This window comes from Cyanistes caeruleus, unplaced genomic scaffold (assembly GCF_971803275.1).
Source record: "Cyanistes caeruleus unplaced genomic scaffold, bCyaCae1.hap1.1 HAP1_SCAFFOLD_65, whole genome shotgun sequence".
Lineage (NCBI taxonomy): Eukaryota > Metazoa > Chordata > Aves > Passeriformes > Paridae > Cyanistes > Cyanistes caeruleus.
The window spans coordinates 3,132,467-3,151,932 of NW_028255884.1; the positions used below are offsets into that span (position 1 = coordinate 3,132,467).

The 19,466-nt window shown below is 55.2% G+C and overlaps 1 protein-coding gene across 1 annotated transcript in view; it reads left to right on the plus strand.

The window, feature by feature from the left end:
* The first annotated feature begins 297 nt into the window (after positions 1-297).
* LOC147647194 (uncharacterized) overlaps positions 298-19,466 on the plus strand; it is an 83,425-nt gene continuing 64,256 nt past the window's right edge. The window contains exons 1-2 of the mRNA XM_086872432.1: positions 298-327; positions 1,768-2,531. Coding sequence (XP_086728558.1) covers positions 298-327; positions 1,768-2,531 — 794 coding nt within the window. The remainder of the gene's footprint in view (positions 328-1,767; positions 2,532-19,466) is intronic.

Sequence of the window (19,466 nt, forward strand, 5' to 3'; positions counted from 1 at the left end):
GCCCCAGGTTGGATCTGCAGCCCCCAATTTTCCCAGTTTCCCTCTCCTTTTCCCCGGGCCGGGTTCCCCCCGTCCCCAGCGGGTGGGAGCAGCGGAGAGCCCCGCGCTGCCCATCCCGACCTGTCCCGGCTCCATCCCCGCTCCTGCCGTGGGCTGTGAGGGGTTTGGGAACGGGGCACCGAGGGTGTCACTGCTCCTGGGGGAGGAGGAGGAGGGATGGAAGAGGAGGGATGAAGAAGGAGAGTGAGAAGGGATGGAAGTAGGAGCAGGAGGTGGCATTAGGGAGGAGGAGGAGGGATGGAAGGGGACGAGAGGAAGGAAGATGTTGTAAATACTCCACAAACCCCTTCATTCTTTTCCCCCATGGGGATGTGTCTGCCCTTCACAGAACACGGGCGGGAAGGGGTCTCAAAATATATCCAACATGGACCTAAGGTATTTTAGACAAAGAAGGGTCAGACTTTAGAGACGTGGTCCTGGGTTCATTGTATGTGGATCGCCCGGGGCAAGAAAGAGGCTGAGATTCCTCGGGTGCTGTCTCTTAAACTTGGGGGAGAGGGTGGCCAGGGGATACAGGGGGGTTACAGCCAGTGGGATAGGGAAAAGAAAAGGGAGGGTAGGTAGGGACTGATCTTATAAAAAACCAAGGGTGAGTTCTTCCCCTGGGACACACCATAATTGTTTAAATGAACTTCAACAGGAAGAGGAGGGACAAAGAAGGATCAGGGAAAGGAGAAGGAACCAAGAGGTCAAGAACTCCCTGAATTTACAGTCCCCCACCTGTGGGATCATCACCCCCCATGCCACAGGTGCCCTGAGAGGGGGAGCTCAGCCCAGATATCCTGGGGGGTCCCTGGGTTAGGTTTTTTGGGAGGGGATATTTGCGACTTAAGGACTGCAAAGCTGAGTGGAAAATGCCCCTTGTGGAGACACTGGGGGGTACCAGCATCCCTAAGTGGGGAGATGGAAGTGGGGGAACTTTTCAGATTCCTGGCACTCCCAGCAGCCTGAGTAGGGCAGGGACTGAGCAGACAGGGGACCCCCAATACAAGCGTGACCCCCAGCAGCTGGGACAGGGAGGAACCCCTGAACACCACAGGGGAGAGACCAGAGATGGGGAACTCCTGGGAGGCATTTTCTGGGTTGAATCTTGATGTTTTGGAGGTTTTTATGGATAGCTTGGGATTTCTAAAGATGGACTTGGGCAGGAGGAGCCCCCTAATCCAATGTGCTCATGAATTGTATTTTTCCCCAAACCAGGATTTCCCATTCCCAAATCTTGGCCAGATGGAGAAGGAGGCTGCTGTGAGGAAGAGGAAGATGCCCCAGGACACCCAGGCAGGTGAGGAGGAAGTCAGTGCCCCTTTCCCCCTCTCTCCTGCTCCATCTCCCAGCCCAGCCTGGCCCCCGGCTGCAGGACAACCCCGCTGCCGACGCCGTCCTGCCGGGGACGCACTGGGGGGATCTCCTTCCCCTTCCCTCTGGCACGGAGGCAAATCCCATCCTCTCCTTGTCCTTCCTCCCCCAGACAAGGAGCTGAGGATGGAGACCAGGGAGGACAAATCCCCACAGCAGAACCTCGTGGACAAGGTCGTTCTGAGCAGCTCCACGGTGCAGGAATCCAACAGGGAGGAAAATCCCCAGAGATCCCACAGGAGGAGGGGCTCCAAACCCAGCCCAGGGTGCTCTGAGGAGGAAAGACCCACCCTGTGCTGGGAAGGCGGCCGGAGATCCAGCCGGGGCTCTGAGCTGGTGGTCCATGAGCAGCTTCAGGATGGGGAGAAGCCCTACAAGTGCTTGGAGTGTGGGAAGAGCTTCAGCCAGAGCACCAAACTGATCTGCCACCAGATGATCCACACTGAGGAATGGCCCTATCAGTGTGGGGAATGTGGGAAGGGCTTCAGCTTCAGCTCCCATCTCATCATCCACCAGCGCATCCACTCTGGGGAGAGGCCCTATGAGTGTCCTGAGTGTGGGAAGAGGTTTTGGATCAGCTCCAGTCTCCTCCTGCACCAGCGGATTCACACGGATGAGAGGCCCTTCCGCTGCCCTGACTGTGGGGAGGGCTTCAAGCAAAACTTCACCCTCATCACCCACCGGCGCATCCACACTGGGGAGAGGCCCTACGAGTGTGGGGAATGTGGGAAGAGCTTCAGCCACAGCTCCAGCCTGATCTGCCACCAGAGGATCCACACTGGGGAACGGCCCTATGAGTGTGGGGAGTGTGGGATGACCTTCAGCCAGAGGTCCCAGCTGACCATCCACCAGATGATCCACACTGGGGAGAGGCCCTATGAGTGTGGGGAGTGTGGGAAGAGGTTTCAGACCAGCTCCAATCTCCTCCTGCACCAGCTGATTCACACGGATGAGAGGCCCTTCCGCTGCCCCGACTGCAGGAAGGGCTTCAATCAAAAGTCCAACCTCATCAGGCACCGGCGCATCCACACTGGGGAGAGGCCCTACGAGTGTCCCCAGTGTGGGAAGAGCTTCTCCAGGAGATCTCACTTGACCCGACACCAACAGAGGCACCGGTAAGGGAAGCCCTGCGAGTGCCCCAAGTGCAGGAAGAGCTTCGTGCGCTTCCCTGGCTCCATCCCCCACCAGAGGACCCACGTTGGGCAGAGCCCTGATGACCCACGTTCCCAGTGATCTGTGTTGGCAACACACTGGGCTGGTGGTCATTCTGGTTTGGTTCTATCTTTTGATTCATCTTCATCTCTTTAAAACAGACAAAATTGGAATAAATGTCTACAAATTCATCAAAGGCATCTAAAACCTCACATTTATTAATGCTTCAAGGGAATCTGGGAGATACTTCGGAGTATTCAGGGGTTGTGGGGTTATTTGGTGGAGTTGTCTCCATTTCTTGGCACTCAAGGAGACGAGAGGGTTCGATCTGTCACCTCAAAACCGCTCAGTCCCACTGAAATCTACTCAATCCCACCCAAAATGACTGGATTTCGCAGCCCCTCAGGGTGTGTTGCCTTAAATTTTAGCTTTCATATCTTTCATGTTCTGCACTGCCTAGCTTTGTAGTTTTGAACTTCACATTAGGTGTCACTGAGCTCTCTTCACAGAGTAGGTAGTGTAGGTTTTCCAAGCAAGGCAAACACCCCAATTCAGGAGCCAGCACCGTGGCCTCCCCCCCATGGCCACCCTGGCCAATCTACCCACAAGACATCAATGTGATGGATGGCAAAGCAATGGCGTTTATTGCAGGAGAATTTGACCTTTTATAACCTAGGGTCATTGTGTTACTCCCATCTGCTTACACTTGAGTGCTATTTGCTAATTACAGAAGGTTTTACTATCCTAACAGAGAGGGGGTTTTGCTAACTTTCCGTTACATCCCGAAATCTTCAGATCGCCAGGCCTTAAACTACAACAGGTAGACAAAACAATTCCTTTTCTAGCTTGATACCAAGGACAGTCGTTACAAGTTCCATGCCCAAAAGCATGAACAAGGATGGACTGAAGAGAGAAAAGAAGGATGGGACTTCATCATCTGAAGCTGTAATTGGACAATGAACCCAAATATGCAGATGGACCTGAACTTCTAAAACTGTGAGACCACGTGATGAGTTGGTTTGGGGTTTTTTTTTGACCATTTTTGGGTCTATCTTGGGTGTAGCCCTGTCCAGGCTCTTGTACTGCCCAAGGTCTGTCCTTTAAGGCCTTTTAATAAACTTTATTCTTAACTCTGTCCAGCCTCTGTTCTAGGTCAGCCTTCTGAAGGCATCAGGTGGAATGGGGTTGGAAGGGGATTGGGTGAAGTGGGATGCAGATCAGTAGGGGTGAGATGGGCATTGGGTGGGGCAGGATGGGTGAGATGGAGTTTGGGAGGTGTGAAATGAGGGAAATTTGGCTTGGGAATGGGGTCTTGATGTCCAGCAGGGATCGGATATGTTGGGGTTGGGATTGGGGAGGTGGGGTGGGGTCTGCAATGAGACAGCCAAAGTTTGGGGATGATGAATGGAGGGCGTGTCCATTACTGAGTGAGTTTTGGATATTCCACATACCTGAAGAAATTTCGGTGTATCTCGTGTGTCTGAGTTGGTTTTGGGGCACTCCCCAGCTCTTTGGGGGCTCCTGAGAGCAGCTCCATGGAGCCCCATTGCCAGGGCTGGTTGCCATGGGCATGAGCTCAGAGCTGTAGCCAGAGTGCGTTGCCTCAGCGCTGGAGAGCAGAGAAATGATGAACGGCCCCAGACATCTCCAGGGTGTGTCTGGGGGCAGAGCAAGTTCTGCCTGTGTGGGGCGGTCACTGCCCCAGCCCAGCCACTGCAGCCTCTGCTCCAGCCCCAAAGTGGCTGCCAAGCCCCTGGCACCCCAAAAACCCCAGCTGGGAGAGGGAGCAGAGCAGGTGAGGCTGTGACACGGGTGTGACACTGACATGTGCCACAGCCCTGGAGCTCTCAGCAGCTGAGATGGCGCTGGATCCAAGGCTGACTGTGGATCTCTGTCCCTCTCTTTTCTCCTGACTTCCAGTTTTCAAAATCTGGATAGCTTGAAGTTGGACGGGTTGGACTAGTTGGCTCAGTCAGTGCTTAGTGAAGTGATTTCCTCTAATTGTATGCAGCTTTATGATTTCCCAAGTACCTAATTCTCTAAAGTCTGCAGCTGAAAGTTTGTTCCCATCCTCCTGAGAAGTTTGTTGCTTTCTCCCATGCACTGCCCGAGGGGATGGAGGTACCTCAGGTCCCTTTCCAGCAGGGCCCGAGCGAGCTTGGGGCACAGCACAGGAACTGCAATGCTGAGCCAGGCCTGGCTGGGTTGGAGGAAGCAGAAAGGCCAAGCCCTGAGCCCAGGCCTGGCCCAGCAGGGCCTGTCCCTCACGGGTGGCTCGGGGCTCTTTGTGGGGCAGTGGGATGTGAGGGGCAGCAAGGACAAATGCCATCAACCTGCGAGCCCTGCCAGCCTCCTCAGGGAGGGCCGAGGGAGGAGCAAAGACCTTCCTGGGGCTGTGCCCTGGGCCAGGAGGGATTGTGCCAGTGGAGTTGACCCTAAATTTCTTCTCCCAGGCAGCTTTAAGACATGGAACATGGAGAAGCCAGAGCCAACTCTCAGCCTTCCACAGTCCTCCAGTAGAATCCTGTGTGGGGAGCAGCCTGGGAGCAGGGTTTGTGTGTCAGGGGAGGGGAATTCAGAGCCCTTTTCTCCCCCATGGGCTGAGGGTCTGCATTTTCAATGGCCCTGCAGCTGCCAAAGGGGCCTTTTTCACCCAGCTGAGAACAGTTCTGCTGATAGCCTGTCCTAAACCTGATTTTTCTGCAAATGTGCCAATGAAGCCTGATTTTTTGCAGCCCCAGGTCTTGTGTGCATGCAGGTGTGACAACTGAAGGATGGAAAGGATCTGCTGGGAGGAGTCCCCTGTATCTTGTTTCTTTGGTGGTTTTAATTTTATTTTTTTTTAATTGATTCCTGCTGGCAGATCTGGGCAGAGCTGGGTAACTGTGTGTGACACTTGTCTGTGGCACTGTGGGGGTGGCCAAGGGCACCTTCCCCGAGCTGTGTGCAGAGGAATCCACAGCAGCCCAGGCCGGGGGTGCTCAGTGGCCGCTCAGTTCCGCTGACTGGACGCGGCTCTGGCCGCTTCCCTTGGAGCGTCTCCAGGGAGGGAACGCTGGGGCTGCTGGCCCGGCTGTGCTGTCACTGCCAGGGGAACGCTGGGGCTGCTGGCCCGGCTGTGCTGTCACTGCCAGGGGAACGCTGGGGCTGCTGGCCCGGCTGTGCTGTCACTGCCAGGGGAACGCTGGGGCTGCTGGCCCGGCTGTGCTGTCACTGCCAGGGGAACGCTGGGGCTGCTGGCCCGGCTGTGCTGTCACTGCCAGGGGAACGCTGGGGCTGCTGGCCCGGCTGTGCTGGCACTGCCAGGGGAACGCTGGGGCTGCTGGCCCGGCTGTGCTGTCACTGCCAGGGGAACGCTGGGGCTGCTGGCCCGGCTGTGCTGGCACTGCCAGGGGAACGCTGGGGCTGCCCCGCTCCTGCCCCACCCCATCAGCTCTGCCAGCGCCTCCAGGGGACACAAAGGCTGAGCCCAAGGGTGAGAGTTGCACAAGGGGCTGAGCTGGCATCCGGGACCCATTGGGATCATGGAGTGCAGCCCCCGGCCCTGCACAGACACCCCAACAATCGCAGCCTGTGCATCCCTGGCAGCGCTGGCCAAAGGATCCTGGAGCTGCGGCAGCCTCGGGGCCGTGCCCATTCCCTGGGGAGCCTGGGCACTGCCCCAGCCCCCTGGGGGGGAAGAAGCTTTTGCTCATCTCCAGCCCAGCCCTGCCCTGGCCCAGCTCCAGCCGTTCCCTCGGCTCCTGTCCCTGCTCACCTGGGCAGAGATCAGAGCTTGCCCAGAGAAGCTGTGGCTGCCCCTGGATCCCTGGAAGTGTCCAAGGCCAGGTTGGAAGGGGCTTGGAGCAGCCTGGGACAGTGGAAGGTGTCCCTGCCATGGCAGGGGGTGGAACGAGATGAACTTTAAGGTCTCTTCCAAGCCAAGGCATTCTGTGATTCTGTGATTTTGGGGGAGATGCTGAAGCTCTGGCTCAGCTTTATCTCAGCAAATGTCTGGAGCCAGCAGCAGCCATGGGTGGGATCATCTCCTCCTCCCTCTCGCTGTGGCTGTAACTCACCCAAGGGCAATGTCATAAATGAAATTGAAATTTGGACAGCTAGGGCTATTGGGTTAACAGCAGTTTAATAACAAGAAAAAATTGATACCATTTAGTGAATTGAATAGAAGAAAACAATTTAATAAAAGAATATAATTTAGTGGATTAAATAGCAATTTGATATAGAAGGAATACAATTTAGTAAAAGAGTACAATTTAGTGAATATATTCATATATATATATATACACATATGTATATATTTGTATGAATATATATATGAATATAGCTTGCCAGTAAATATGATTAAAGCATAAGCAAAACTGACTGGATTACAGAGAGGGCTTCTCACCCCACCTCACGTACAAAACAAAGCAATTCAGACTAAACTTATATACTGTATGCTTATACACATTCATTCATGTTTCCAGTAAGTCTCCTCCAATTTCTAATTCTTTAATTTTACATCACTGTTCTTCATGGTGCATGCTTCACTTGTTGCTCGGGGGTCTTCAGTCTTCTTTTGGTGGTCTTTTGGATGAAGGCTTACACTCATCCTCGTTGTCCTCTGGATAACCTCACAGGCTGTGTGTGCATACTAAGCGTTGTGTTATGTGAGTAAGCATTGTGCTCTACTAATTAATCTTATATTTTATAATTTTCAGGCCCAATGCCTAAAGTCATTCCAACTTTATCCATCTCAAGGTTGATTTTGTCTTAGGGCATTTCTTATCTCAAAACTACATCCTGTACCTTAATTTTAACATGTAACATCTGTAGAGGGGTACATCTGCCTTGTAACACCAATTCCCTTGATTGCTTCTAATAATAACTTTCCAAATAGTTATAATTTAGTTAACACAAATCATTTCCATTTACTACAGGAGGGTGTGAAAACAGGAGCATTGTTTGGTGTGGCCTCCTCTCTGCCTTTCACACCTTTCAGTGCTTTGAGCCAGCCAAGAGCTTTCTCCAGGAGTGCAATGAAGCAGCTGTTGCTGCTCCCAGCTCTGGCTCTTCCCAGTCTCTGCCCCTGCCTGGTTTTGTCCCTCTTGCTGTGCCCTCTGTTCCCCCAGGGGGCTGCCCCAGGCTGAGGGATCAGATGCAGGCACTGCTGCTGCTCCCTGGGGACCAGCCCCAGTTTGGTTGTTGCTGTCAGTGCCAGCAGAAGCCGTGGCTGGAGCAGCGGGTGCTGACAGTGGCCCAAGGCCCGGGGCTGGAGGGGTCCCTGGGCTGGGGCTGGGAGGGAGCTGCCCCTTGTTCTCCCTCTGCCTCCCGCAGAGCTGGGCCGGGCACAAGTGGGGCAGCAGAGCCAACAGGGAGCCTGTGAGTCTCTTGCAGCCGTGCCTGCTCAGAGTTTGGCCTTGGAGCTTCAGGTGGGCAAAGGCAGCTGCTCTGCTCCCTCTGCGTGTGCCCGTGTTCAGCAGTGCTGCTCCATCAGTCTGTGCCCAGCAACGGGGAAAAGCCTCAGCCCTGCAGGGCCAGGAGCTGCCGGGCTCTGCCTGAGCAGCTCAGCCAGCGGGAAGGGAGCTGCTCCACACGGGAACCAGGAGCAAAGGACGTGCCTTTTCTAGGACATGTTTTCTGTAAACAAACAAACAAACAAACAAACAAAAAAAGATAAAAATTACCCCCAAATGTGTAGTGAATAATCTTCTATAACACTAGAGTAAGAAAGAGGTAACTGATCTTTTGAAAAAGAGAACTCAGCCTTGATTTTAGTTCCTTAGTTTGTACACGTGCTAGTGGAAAGGATCCATTAGCTGCCTTCCTTGACAGATTTGATGGATGATTTCCAATATCGAGATATTTTACACTGCAGTTAAAGGAATAGGAAATTGAAATACATGTTCTTCATGACTGTGTCTTGAGTGTCAAAATTTTGCAGTTTGAAACTTGGACCTAAAGTGTTGCAAATGGAAGTGATAAATGCCAATGGACTGAGTGAATGCAGCTTTTCCTATGGGATGTGCAGCACTCCAAGGACTTCCTCAGTGGGGCTGTGGCTGCTTGGAGCTTTGTCCTGTGCCACTCCGGGATGTCATGAAATGGGACTTCACCTGCCACCAGCCCAGGTCACGCTCTGCCACCCCAGCTCCTTGGACCTTGTGTCCCCAAAGAAGACACAAGGTGTTTCTGCTGCTCCACCTTTGCACAGATCCACAGAGAGCTGGGATTATCCCAAGTCTTGTGTCTCCATTGTGCCATATTCCTAAAGAACCAGCAGCCCATCCTGACGAATATGGTGAGTTATGTGGATGGTTGTCAGCTCCCTTTCCTGCCTAGAAATCCTGAAACTGCTTCTAAATGCTGTTCCCTTCAGCTCTTGGACACCTACTGACACAGAGCTGGGGAAAAAATGCCCTGGCCATGGCTTACAAGGTGAGTTCTGCCAAAGTTAGAGCTCTGTGGGAAATCTCTATCCATCCCTATCCTTTTAATATATCTGTATGTGGGGGTGTGAATGGATGTGTCTTGTATGGAAAGGAAGGAGTGTGCAAACAACGTGACTGACACTTTCACTCTCTGTGTTCATTCCATACTCATGGGTACAAAGATATTATGGAAATCTTTGCAAGGACAGAGCTTCTGTCCATGGATACAGAGACATCCAAGAGCCCCTGGCACAGACAGACCCTTCTGTCCATGGATACAGAGACATCCAAGAGCCCCTGGCACAGACAGACATTGCTGCTCTTCAGCCACTGACAGGATGAGTCCCAGAGAATGGGGCTTGGCCTTCCTCGTGGTGAGGGGCATCAAGGAAGGCTGCAGTGTGATGGAGACTGTGATGGGCTGGGAACTCACTGGGGGAAAGGAGGGAGCAGTTGTGAAGTAAAAGGCAGGTGGGGGAGAGAACTGTTCAGAGAAGAGCTGAGCTACAGCTTGAGCAAGATCAAAAATGTCATTTGGGGTCATCCCAGATGGATTTCATTTCAGAAGTAATGGAACAAGTTTAATTTTTGGGGGGTGTCATGTTTTCCCTTGGAGGTGGACACTCTGCAGACTTGAGCTGCATTGCCAAAATGCTCAAGTCTCTGCTGCAGGTCACAGCGTTTCTTCTTTGGCTGATCCCGGCCCGGTGCTGAGCCCAGCAGAGCCCTGGCAGAGCCCAGAGCAGCCTCAGCATCCGCAGAGCCCGGCTGCAAGGAGAGAAAGCAGAAACCGCCCGTCAGCTGAAGGCTCCTGTCCCCTTGTCCCAGCCAGCCGCGGTGCCCAGGCCATGCTGGCCGTGCTCAGAGCTGGGCCCAAAGCTGCCCATCACTGCTGCCTTGGGGAGCAGAGCAGGAGGGCAGGACATGTGCCCAGCCTGCAGCCAGCCACGGCAGATCCAGCCCCTCAGCAGCTGCCCAGAGCGGGATGCTCCTGTGCCCGCTGCCATCTCCCAAAAGCTCTTGTCCCAGCCATGCCAAGGAGATGAGGACCCACCTCACACCATCTGCTGCCAGAAGAAAAGCTGGTCCCAAACGATGTCCTCAGTCTTCTCCAAGGGCACGGCCCATCCACGCCACAGCTGGTCCCAAGCACTTCCTGATCCAGACTGGATCCCACCTAGAACGCTTCCTTTAGAAAAACAAACAACAAATTAATGAAAATAGGTTACAGACAAAAAGGGGAAACGAAAAATGGTAAAAAATCTTATGTCTGTCAGGAGCTTGAGGAAGGCCCAACCCCTACATTCTGGGAAAAAACCCACCCATGGGTGAGGGAAGCCCATGCTTTCTCCCTTTCCCCCTGCACTGTCCCCCAAAATCACGGTGATCCCAAAGCAAAGCAGGGGAGTGGAGCAGCCCAAGCCCTTCCTTGCCTGCACAGCAAAGCAGCCGTGCTCAGGTTCTGGAGTCCCACCTGTGCTCCTGCCATGGGGGTTTGTTTGTGTCGGGCTGGCTGCCCCAGCCCCAGGTGCTGGGGGCTGTTGGCAGGGCCAGGATCCCACTCCCATTTCGTCACCACCCCAGCCCACGTCCCCAGCCCTGCCAAAAACCAGCTGGGCAGCCACTGAGGAATCAGCTGCATCTGCCCCAGTGAAAGGGAAACCTTTGGTTCCTGGCCAATGCACAAATCTGGGAGCATCCCCCTGGGTCTGGACTTACCTGAAAATTCCCTGTGGAGCCTGGCTTTGAAGAAGGTGCCAGAATCAAAGTCCATCATCGCCAGCTCCCGCTGGCCAGGTGCAGGAAGAGGTTGTCATCCTTGCTGCTGTCCTCCATGTCTCCAGCAGCAGCAGCAGCAGCCCCACCTGGTACAGCTTCTCCAGGGGCTCCTTCTTCCCTGGGGTGACACCAGGCTGTCAGGGTTCTGCCCAGGGCCCGGCTGTCAGTGAAGCAGGACAGGCAAAACCAGCTCAGATGGTGCCCACCAGTGCTGGGCAGAGCAGCTCAGCTCCAGCACAAGGGCTGTGTGTTCCCATTCGATGACCCCAGTGCAGTGACACAGGCAGGACAAAAAAGTCTGGGTTTCTTTGCTGCTGATTGCCAGGGCATGTGTGGAGCTGTAACTTACCAGGTCCCTGCATCACTGTGCCCGTGGCTCTCTCCCTTCTTCTAGGGCTGATGAATATCCTGCATCCAGGGATCACAGGACAGGTCTTCTAATGAGGGCCTGTCCAAGGAGTTCAGGGATAAACACCACCTGATCAGAATTTGGCAATCTGGGGAGAGAAACCACAAACCACTGGTCAGTTGGAGAAGGCTCCTGTCGGCTTTGCCCCACTATTCCCGTGCCCAGGCCACGCTGGATGTGCTCAGAGCTGGGCCTAAACTTTCCCATCAATTCTTTGTTTTGGAGGAGAGCAGGAGAGCAGGACATGTGCCACCTCCTCAGCAGCTGCCAGAGCGGGATGCTCACGAGCCCGCTGCTGTCTCCCAACACTGGTGTTCCCCCCGTGCCCAGAGATGAGGATCCACCTTGGGAGAGCCGTTGTGGCAGCGGGAGCTGGCCCCATCTGATGTTCCTGCCCCTCCTGAAAGGGTGCTCCCCGCAGACCATCTCGTGCAGCAGGATGCCCAGGGACCAGACGGTCGCTGCCTCGCCATGGTACCAGCCGAAGTCGTTCCATTCCGGGGGGCTGTATGACGGTGTTCCTATGGAATACGGATGGAGCTCATCAGGGGGATGCTGCTGCTCCCAGAGCCTGGCCCCAGCATCCCTGGGCATGTGGGGGCTGCCCCAGTGGCCCATGGGGTGACCTGCTGCCCTCTCCCAGCACCTGGGACTTGGGTACAAACTTGGGGTTGGAAAAGAAGCCATTGGTGCTGGAAGAGGGCAGCAGAAACCCTGACAAGGCCCGACCATGACACACAAAGGGAAATACCCACTCAGTGCTGGGGAAAAACCACACCCACATCCTCCCTGCTGGCATTGCCCAAAAAATATCTTGAACCAAGGCAAACCAGGTGAGCAGAGCAGTCCAAGCCCATTCTCACCTGCACACCAAACCAGCAGGTGCACAGGTTCTGCCTCCCCCTCTCTGCTATCCCCACCCACGGGGGATTTTGTCAGGCTGGCTGCCCCAGCCCCAGCCCCAGTCCTGGGAGAATCCCTGCTGCCACACCCAGGTTGGGCCAGGAGATGCCAGGACCAGGATCACCACCCCTGTGTGGGCTCACCTGCAAATTGAGTGTAGGCTGTGTCCTGCAGGTAGGTGCCACAGCCGAAGTCAATCAGTTTTGCCTGGCCGGTGTCCAGGTCTACCAAGACGTTCTCAGGTTTGATATCTCGGTGCAGGACCCCGCAGCTGGTGCAGTGCCGCACGGCCGCCAGCACCTGCTGGAACAGCCCCCGCGCCTCTTCCTCGGACAGGAACCTCCGTGCCCGAATGAAACGTCGCAGGTCCTGACAGCGCTCCGGGCGCTCCAGCACCATCACGATGGTGTTGGGGAGCTCAAACCATTCCAGCAGCTGCACCACACCGGGGAAGCCTGTGGACACCTTGTCCAGCAGCACTATCTCCAGGGGTGCGCTGGTGCCGTCGGGCTGCGGGAGGAGCACGGTGCCGTCAGTGGGGCTGAGGCCGTGCCAGGGCTCGGGAAGCCCTCAGCCAGCCCGGGATGCTCTGTGCCCTCCGCTGGCCCCACGCCCGCTCTCCCTCCAGGTGTCCTGGCGGCTCCCACCCTGCCGGGCCCCGGCTCATCCCCGCCCGGCACGGCCCGGCTTCTGCCGCTGGCCCCGCTCACTCACCAGCTCGCCCCAGTGCCGGACGCGGTTCCGTGGCACCTTTTTGATGGCCACCTGCAAGCCAAAGGGAACAGCGGATTCAGCTCACCGCCCACCGTGTCCAGCCCCATCCTCCTCCTCCGCCCCCTCCTCCTCCTCCGCCCGCCGCCGGCCCCTCTGCTCACCGGGAGTCCGTCCGAGAGCCGAGTGGCCGCAAAAACTCTGCCAAAGCCGCCGCGCCCCAGCAGTGACCCCACTCGGTAGCGCTGCTGCAGGGCCTGCTGCGCCTTCCCTGGGGAAGAGACGCGGCCGTCAGTGCTCGGCCCGGGGCCAGGAACGGCCCCCGAGCGCTCCCCGAGCTCCCCGGGCCGGGCACCCGCAGGCGTTCCCTCATTGGAACGCGACAGCGGCGGAGCTCGGGCCGGGGAAGCCGCAGCGGAGGCGGCGGCAGCGGCCGCACCGCCTGTGTCCTCCGCGGGCCCCGGGAGGAGCCGGGGCCGGGGCCGGGGCCGGGGCCGGGGCCGGGGCCGGGGCCGGGGCCGGGGCCGGGGTCGGAGTCGGGGTCGGGGTCGGGCCAGGCGGAGCCAAAGGGCAGCGATGCCGCCCCAGCCCCTGGCACTGATGCCCGCCCAGCAGCGCCAGCGCCAGCACAGCCAGAGCTGGGCGGAGGCGAGACCGCGGAGGGACGGCCGGGGACGGGAACGGGGCCGGGGCCGGGGCAGCCCCGCCCGGGGCCGGGGGCGGGCTGGGGGCATGGCCCGGGTGGGCAGGGGGAGAGGGAAACTGGAAAAGAAGGGGACACAGGAAAAGGGAGATCAGGAGAGGATGCGGGACAGTGGGAGAGGGAGAGGAGACACAGAAATGGATTAATTCTCTGCTTTCGCTGCTGCCGCCGCTGCTTTCGCTGCTGCCGCCGCTGCTTTCGCTGCCGCTGCCGCCGCTGCTGCTGCAACTGAAGCACCGGGGCCGTTTGTCCCCGTGTCCGTTTGTCCGTTGCCCGCTCGGCCCCGCCCCGAGCCCCGCGCTCCCCGGGCAGCCCCTGAGCCTGGCCAAACACGGCAACTTTGCCCTGCTGAGCCAAGAGCCAGAGTCTGGACTCCTGCACAGGGGCACAGCAATGCCCTTGGCTGCTGCTGTGCCTTGTCCCTGCTGAGGGTCAGACACCGTCTGAGCACATTCCCTGAATGCAGAATTTGTACCTGAGCCAAGCACTGCACTTGTGTCTCCAGCACTGCTTTCCAAGGAAAACAGGGCAAGGCAAACTGGCTATAGCTCAGGGTATTTTACAGGGTCTAAAACTTGCCAAGTCTCAGATCTTAGAGGTGAGATCCATTTGGAATGAATGGGATGGAGAAACAGCGCAAGATGGAAAAGGGGAACATAAAAATAGAGAATAGAGAAAAAAAAAATAGAGAAAAATAGAGAAAAACATATTGGTTGTTTCTTTGGATTTTATTTTCATTTCTTAAAAAAGCCGTTTCAATTTTCCCAGAATCTTCTCCCCAGTCCCGTCTGTTCTTCCCAAAAACCTGTCCTGGAGAACAAGGCGCAGCTCCTGTCACAAGATGTGCCCCCAGCTGCAGCTTCTCTTGGCTTCCCACACTGTGAGTGCAGCACAACTCTTGCAGCAAAGCAGGACAAATGTTTGAAGAACTTGACAACTTGTTCTTTCTTTTCCTTGTGCACTGGGGAGTTGTGCCATTGGTGAGGTTTTCATTGTTCCTCTTCTACCCAAAGAAAACATGATGGGCTACCAGGAATTGTTGGGGAATACAAGCCTGGCTGAATGTGGAGAAAGAATCTCCAGAGCCTGCAGCCAGCAGTGGAGAGCTCATCATTCCAACAGCCCCATGGACATCTGGAAAGTGATCTGGAACATGAAGATGGGCTGACAGAGGGAGTTTGTTTCTGTGTTCAGTTGAGATGATTCTACATCTCTTGCAGTGGGAGAAATCAAGAGCACAATCAGGTGATGATAGGCAGCAGAACATGATAAGCTGGAGCTCTCAGTGGATGAGAGAAAGAATGTGAAAAGGAGAAATGCAGGGAATGACTTGGTGAACTTTGTGTGTAAGAAGGGTCATTTTTTCCTAATAATTCCCAATTCATTCCCTTTGCTTTTATCCTTTTAACAAGGCAAATTGCATCTCAGATTCCCCAGGAAATGAGAACCCTGAGCTTGTGGAGCTGCCTGAAAGGTGCCCTGTTCCTTTTTCTTCTGCTGCTCAGAAGAAACAATGAAGCGAGTTGGGAAGTTCTGGTTTTTCTTTCTCCTGGTGGATTTTTTCATTTGATTTGCCACTGCAGAGGCAATTTCTGTGATGGCCTCTGTCAGCTGATTCTATTTCAGCAGCAGCAGCAGCAACAGGGCTGTGTTTGAGCACTGCAAATGTGACCTGTGTGGCTTTAATTCCCCTCGACTTAGTGCTGAGGGACTTGGGAGCATTTTGATCTGTACTGATCATGATGCCTGAAACAAAAATCCTGAGTTCCCCGTGACAAAAGCACAGTGGGTAGCACTGATTGAAAGAGGCAATTGCAGCTGTACTGCTAAAATTCAAGTGGCAAGCAGAAGAGGGGCAAGAGCAGCCGGGATCTACAATTGCCAAGGCCAAGGCACCAACAGCCTCCTGCTGTCACCTCAGGGTGAGTAAAACAGGGCTGAAAACAGCGCTGGATCCCGATCCTTTCTTCCTCTGAGGGCTGGCTGAGGGCAGCAGAGGCGGGCCCTGAGGAATCAGGGCTGTTTGTGGGGGATTGTTGCTGTAGTCCAGCATTGCCCTGGCAAAAGCCCTGGGAAGCCGAGGCAGGAGCAGGTGGGAAGGGCCGGCGCTGCTGCTGCTCCTGGCCGGGAGCCCCGGCCGGGCCGGGCCTGCGCCCGCTGCGCTGCGGCTGCTGCTGCTGCCAGAGCCGGGCGGGACTCGGGGACAGGGAATGGACATGGGGGGACAGCAAAGGCCTTGGGGGCTGCAGGGATGTTGGTGCTGGGGCCAGCGCCAGCACAGAGCTTCAGCCCGCAATGAACCCCGAGGGAAACGCTGGGGAAAGGCTCCATTCAGCCTTTCTTTACTCGGCGCTGTGAAGGGACCGAAATAAAAGGAGAAAGAGCAGGGCCCGACCCCTTCTCCTTTGGGAGGAGCCCCTGGGGCTGTGAGGGGCCGTGAGGGGAAATGAGAGGTTCTATGGGGCCATGAGAGGTTCTATGGGGCCATGAGGGGCTGTGAGGGGAAATGAGAGGTTCTATGGGGCCATGAGAGGTTCTATGGGGCCATGAGGGGCTGTGAGGGGAAATGAGGGGCCATGAAGGGTTCTATGAGGCTATGAGAGGTTCTGTGGGGCCATGAGAGGTTCTATGGGGCCATGAGGGGTAGTGAGGGGCCATGAGGAGCTGTGAGGGGCCAAGAGATGTTCTATGGGGCCATGAGAGGTTCTGTGGGGCCATGAGGGGCTGTGAGGGGAAATGAGGGGCCATGAAGGGACATGAGGGGCTGTGAGAGGTTCTATGAGGCCATGAGAGGTTCTGTGGGGCCATGAGGGGTAGTGAGGGGCCATGAGGGGCTGTGAGGGGCCAAGAGATGTTCTATGGGGCCATGAGAGGTTCTATGGGGCCATGAGGGGCTGTGAGGGGCCATGAGGGGCCTCAGCCCTGGCAGGAGGGGTCCCACCATGTCCCCAGGGCAGAGCAGCCGTGAGGGGCCATGAGTGCAGATGTGGCAGCAGAGTGGGCTTGGGGCCCCTCTGGGAAAGGATGAGGCATTTCCCCAGCTCCAAACCACACTAAACCCACCATTAAAAAGATTTCCTGTCTTTTGAATCCACTGGCAACTTGGAGTTGATTGTAGAGTTTAATCCCAGTGAGAAAAGCAAGGGAAGTTTCCCAATGAGTGACATCCAGTCATTGTTATTAATGTCTAAGATTTAAAAGTCTTAACAATGAAAAGTAATACTAATAAATATCAATAACAACAAGAAAAAGAAATAAAGCCCCGAATCCTAATAATCACCTCAGAAACAAGTTTTTGTTTCTAGTAATAGATTAGTACTAAAGAAATAAATGAAAGAGATTTTATTTGCAATTCAGACATGTTTCATCCTTTTCAAAGGCTCTGGTCCCCTTTCTCCAGGGTCATTTCCTTTACTCACCCACTTTCTAATAGGTAGAAGGGAGTTAAGCACACTGGAAAAGACAACAGCTCCTGTTTCCAAGGGAAGCAGCCACCACTCCAGGGAACCTGAATTGCCCCCAGGCTCGTGTGTGCACTTGAAGGGTGAGCGGGTGTTGGGGACAGAGATCTCAAACTCCTTCTAAGGCTGTGAGAAACCCACCAGTGGCAAAGTATCATTGTGGGTCAGCTCCTGCTGAAATTCCATTCCCCCACACTCTCCAAATGGGCAGGCAGGGCTGGGCTCTGGCAGGGTTCAGTTTTGAGTGCCTTGTGCTCCCTGGCATGGAAGTGATCCTATGAACTCTGGTACTGATGGATTGTGGAATGGCTGCTGAAAGAGGAGGGGGAATCTCAGCAGACAGGAAGGTCTCTTCTTCTCCCTTCTCCCTGCAGAACCCCCTCTCCAAAGAGAAATGCCTGTGCTGGGTTTCCATGGCACCCCTTCCCTCAGCCCAGTGTCTGAGCCACTGTGTGCTCTGCAGGACCAAAGCCAGAGGAGTCCCAATATCAGTCACCCCACGGTCCCCACACAGCAGGAGAAAGCACTGCTTGCAGTGGGGCTGCTGATCTGTGACCCGTCCTGGTTCCATCCACCCCACTCCTCTCAGCCACAGGCACCAGAAGGATCCCAGGAAAGCCACAGTGCTCTACCAGATGCCAGGAGCACTCCCTGCTGTGGCCTCAGGGATGCTGGGTGACCTCGTGGATGAGGATCTGTGGCTGGTGATGGAATGTGTGGATGGAGGCCCTTGACAGGAGGTTGTTGGAGACACGTGTGGGGCTGAAGGAGAGATGGCAGCTGTCAGTGGGGAGGGCAGGGACCCCGCTTGTGAGTCCATTGCCTTGGACACCCTCAGCCACAAGATGTCCAAGGAGTCACACAAGGCTTGGCACTCTCAGCCTTCTTTCCCCCAAGTTCCTGCTTTCTGTACATTGACAGCAGAGAACCTTGCTTGTTTCTAGAACTAGAACAAAGGTCCCAGAGGAAACAAAACTTGCTGGTTTTAGTCAGAAGCATCAGTGACCAAAAGTTGAATTTCCTTTTTTTGCTCACATCTTTGTTCCTTCTCACTGTTCAGGCTGGGCTGTGGGGTGTCCTCATTTGCTGCATTTTCTGAGCTCCTCTTGCATCCCTTGAGCAATAGGTTGTGCCCTCTGAGGATCCTTTGTGCTCCTTGGTGACCCAGGAGAACCTTCCAGGCAGTTTTTGGGGGAGCTGCTGCTGTGATGTCACAGGAACGTTGCCGTGTCCTTGTGGTGTTCCCGTTGCTGTGGGGCACAGAGGCCTCAGTGTCAGAGCGGCTCTGGGCACCTGCTCATTGCCTGAGGATCCTCCTGCCCGAGGCATTCTCAGCAGCCAGCCCAGCCCCTGACGGGTGTCCTTCTGTCCTGGCAGGGGGACAGACAGTCTGCAGATGTGTGCAGCACAGCCAAAATGATCCAGCAAGTGGTTGCTGCAGTTTGCACTCTGCACTCTGGGGCTTCTGATGGGTATTTTTTAACCCACTGGGCCCCTAAGTCGAGGATTTCCCCAGGTGCACCATATGTGCCTTTTGGATTGCTGTGGGCTTTGTGTTCTTCCTTTGGAACAGAGGTGATTTTGAAACAAAATTGCCATTAAGATGCCATTTATTTGGGAGAGCTCTTGCCAACAACTTCTTAAAAAAGGGGTTGTTTGTAGCCAGCAGGGTGTGCACAGCATTTGGAATGGAGCCTGGGGGGTTCTGTTCCCCAGAGGAGAAGAGTCTGTGGCAGTGAACCCTGGCATTCCTCCCTCTGTTTGCTGGTCCAGCCAAAAACTGGACACAGCCTTGTATTTTGTGCTGTTCTCTTGCTTGCTGTGTGATCCAAAAGGACTGTGGCTCCAGGAGGGAAGTTGTGAAAGCAAAATGCTCTCTTGGCATTGACTTGTTGTGTGGGATTTTCCAGCAGAGGCAGCTTTTTCTCCTAACAGCATCTGGTTCAGGTGAAGGTCCCCTCACACATGGATACTGGGAAGCTCCTTCTTCAGTGAGCAGGAAAGGAACCTTTGGTGTTCAGAGATCCCAGTTGTTCCCTTTCAACACCATCATGAGCCCAGTAAGCTCCAGTATGATCCTTGTCACATGGCAGCACTCCCAGGATGGTCCCAGTTGCCTCTGGCTAGATCAACCCAGTCAGTCCCAGTATGATGCCATTGGCTCCCAGCATGCTCCCAGTTGCTCCCAGTCACCCCCAGTATGGGGGATGATGTGCATGGTGTGTTCCCAGTCATTCTCAGATACTCCCAGTATGAGTCCAGCTACTCCCAGTATGATCCAAAATTGGATTGCTGGGAGGCTTCATGGAATCCTGGAGACCATTGTGACACTCCAGGGCCCCATGGAACTGTGGTGACACCAGGTTGGCTGGGAGTGTTGATGTGCTGCAGGGTAGGAGGGCTCTGCACAGGGAGCTGGACAGGCTGGATCCAGGGCCCAAACCCAACAAGGTGAGGTTTAACAAGTCCAAGTTCCAGGTCCTGCACTTTGGTCCCAACAACCCCTGCAGTGCTCCAGGCTG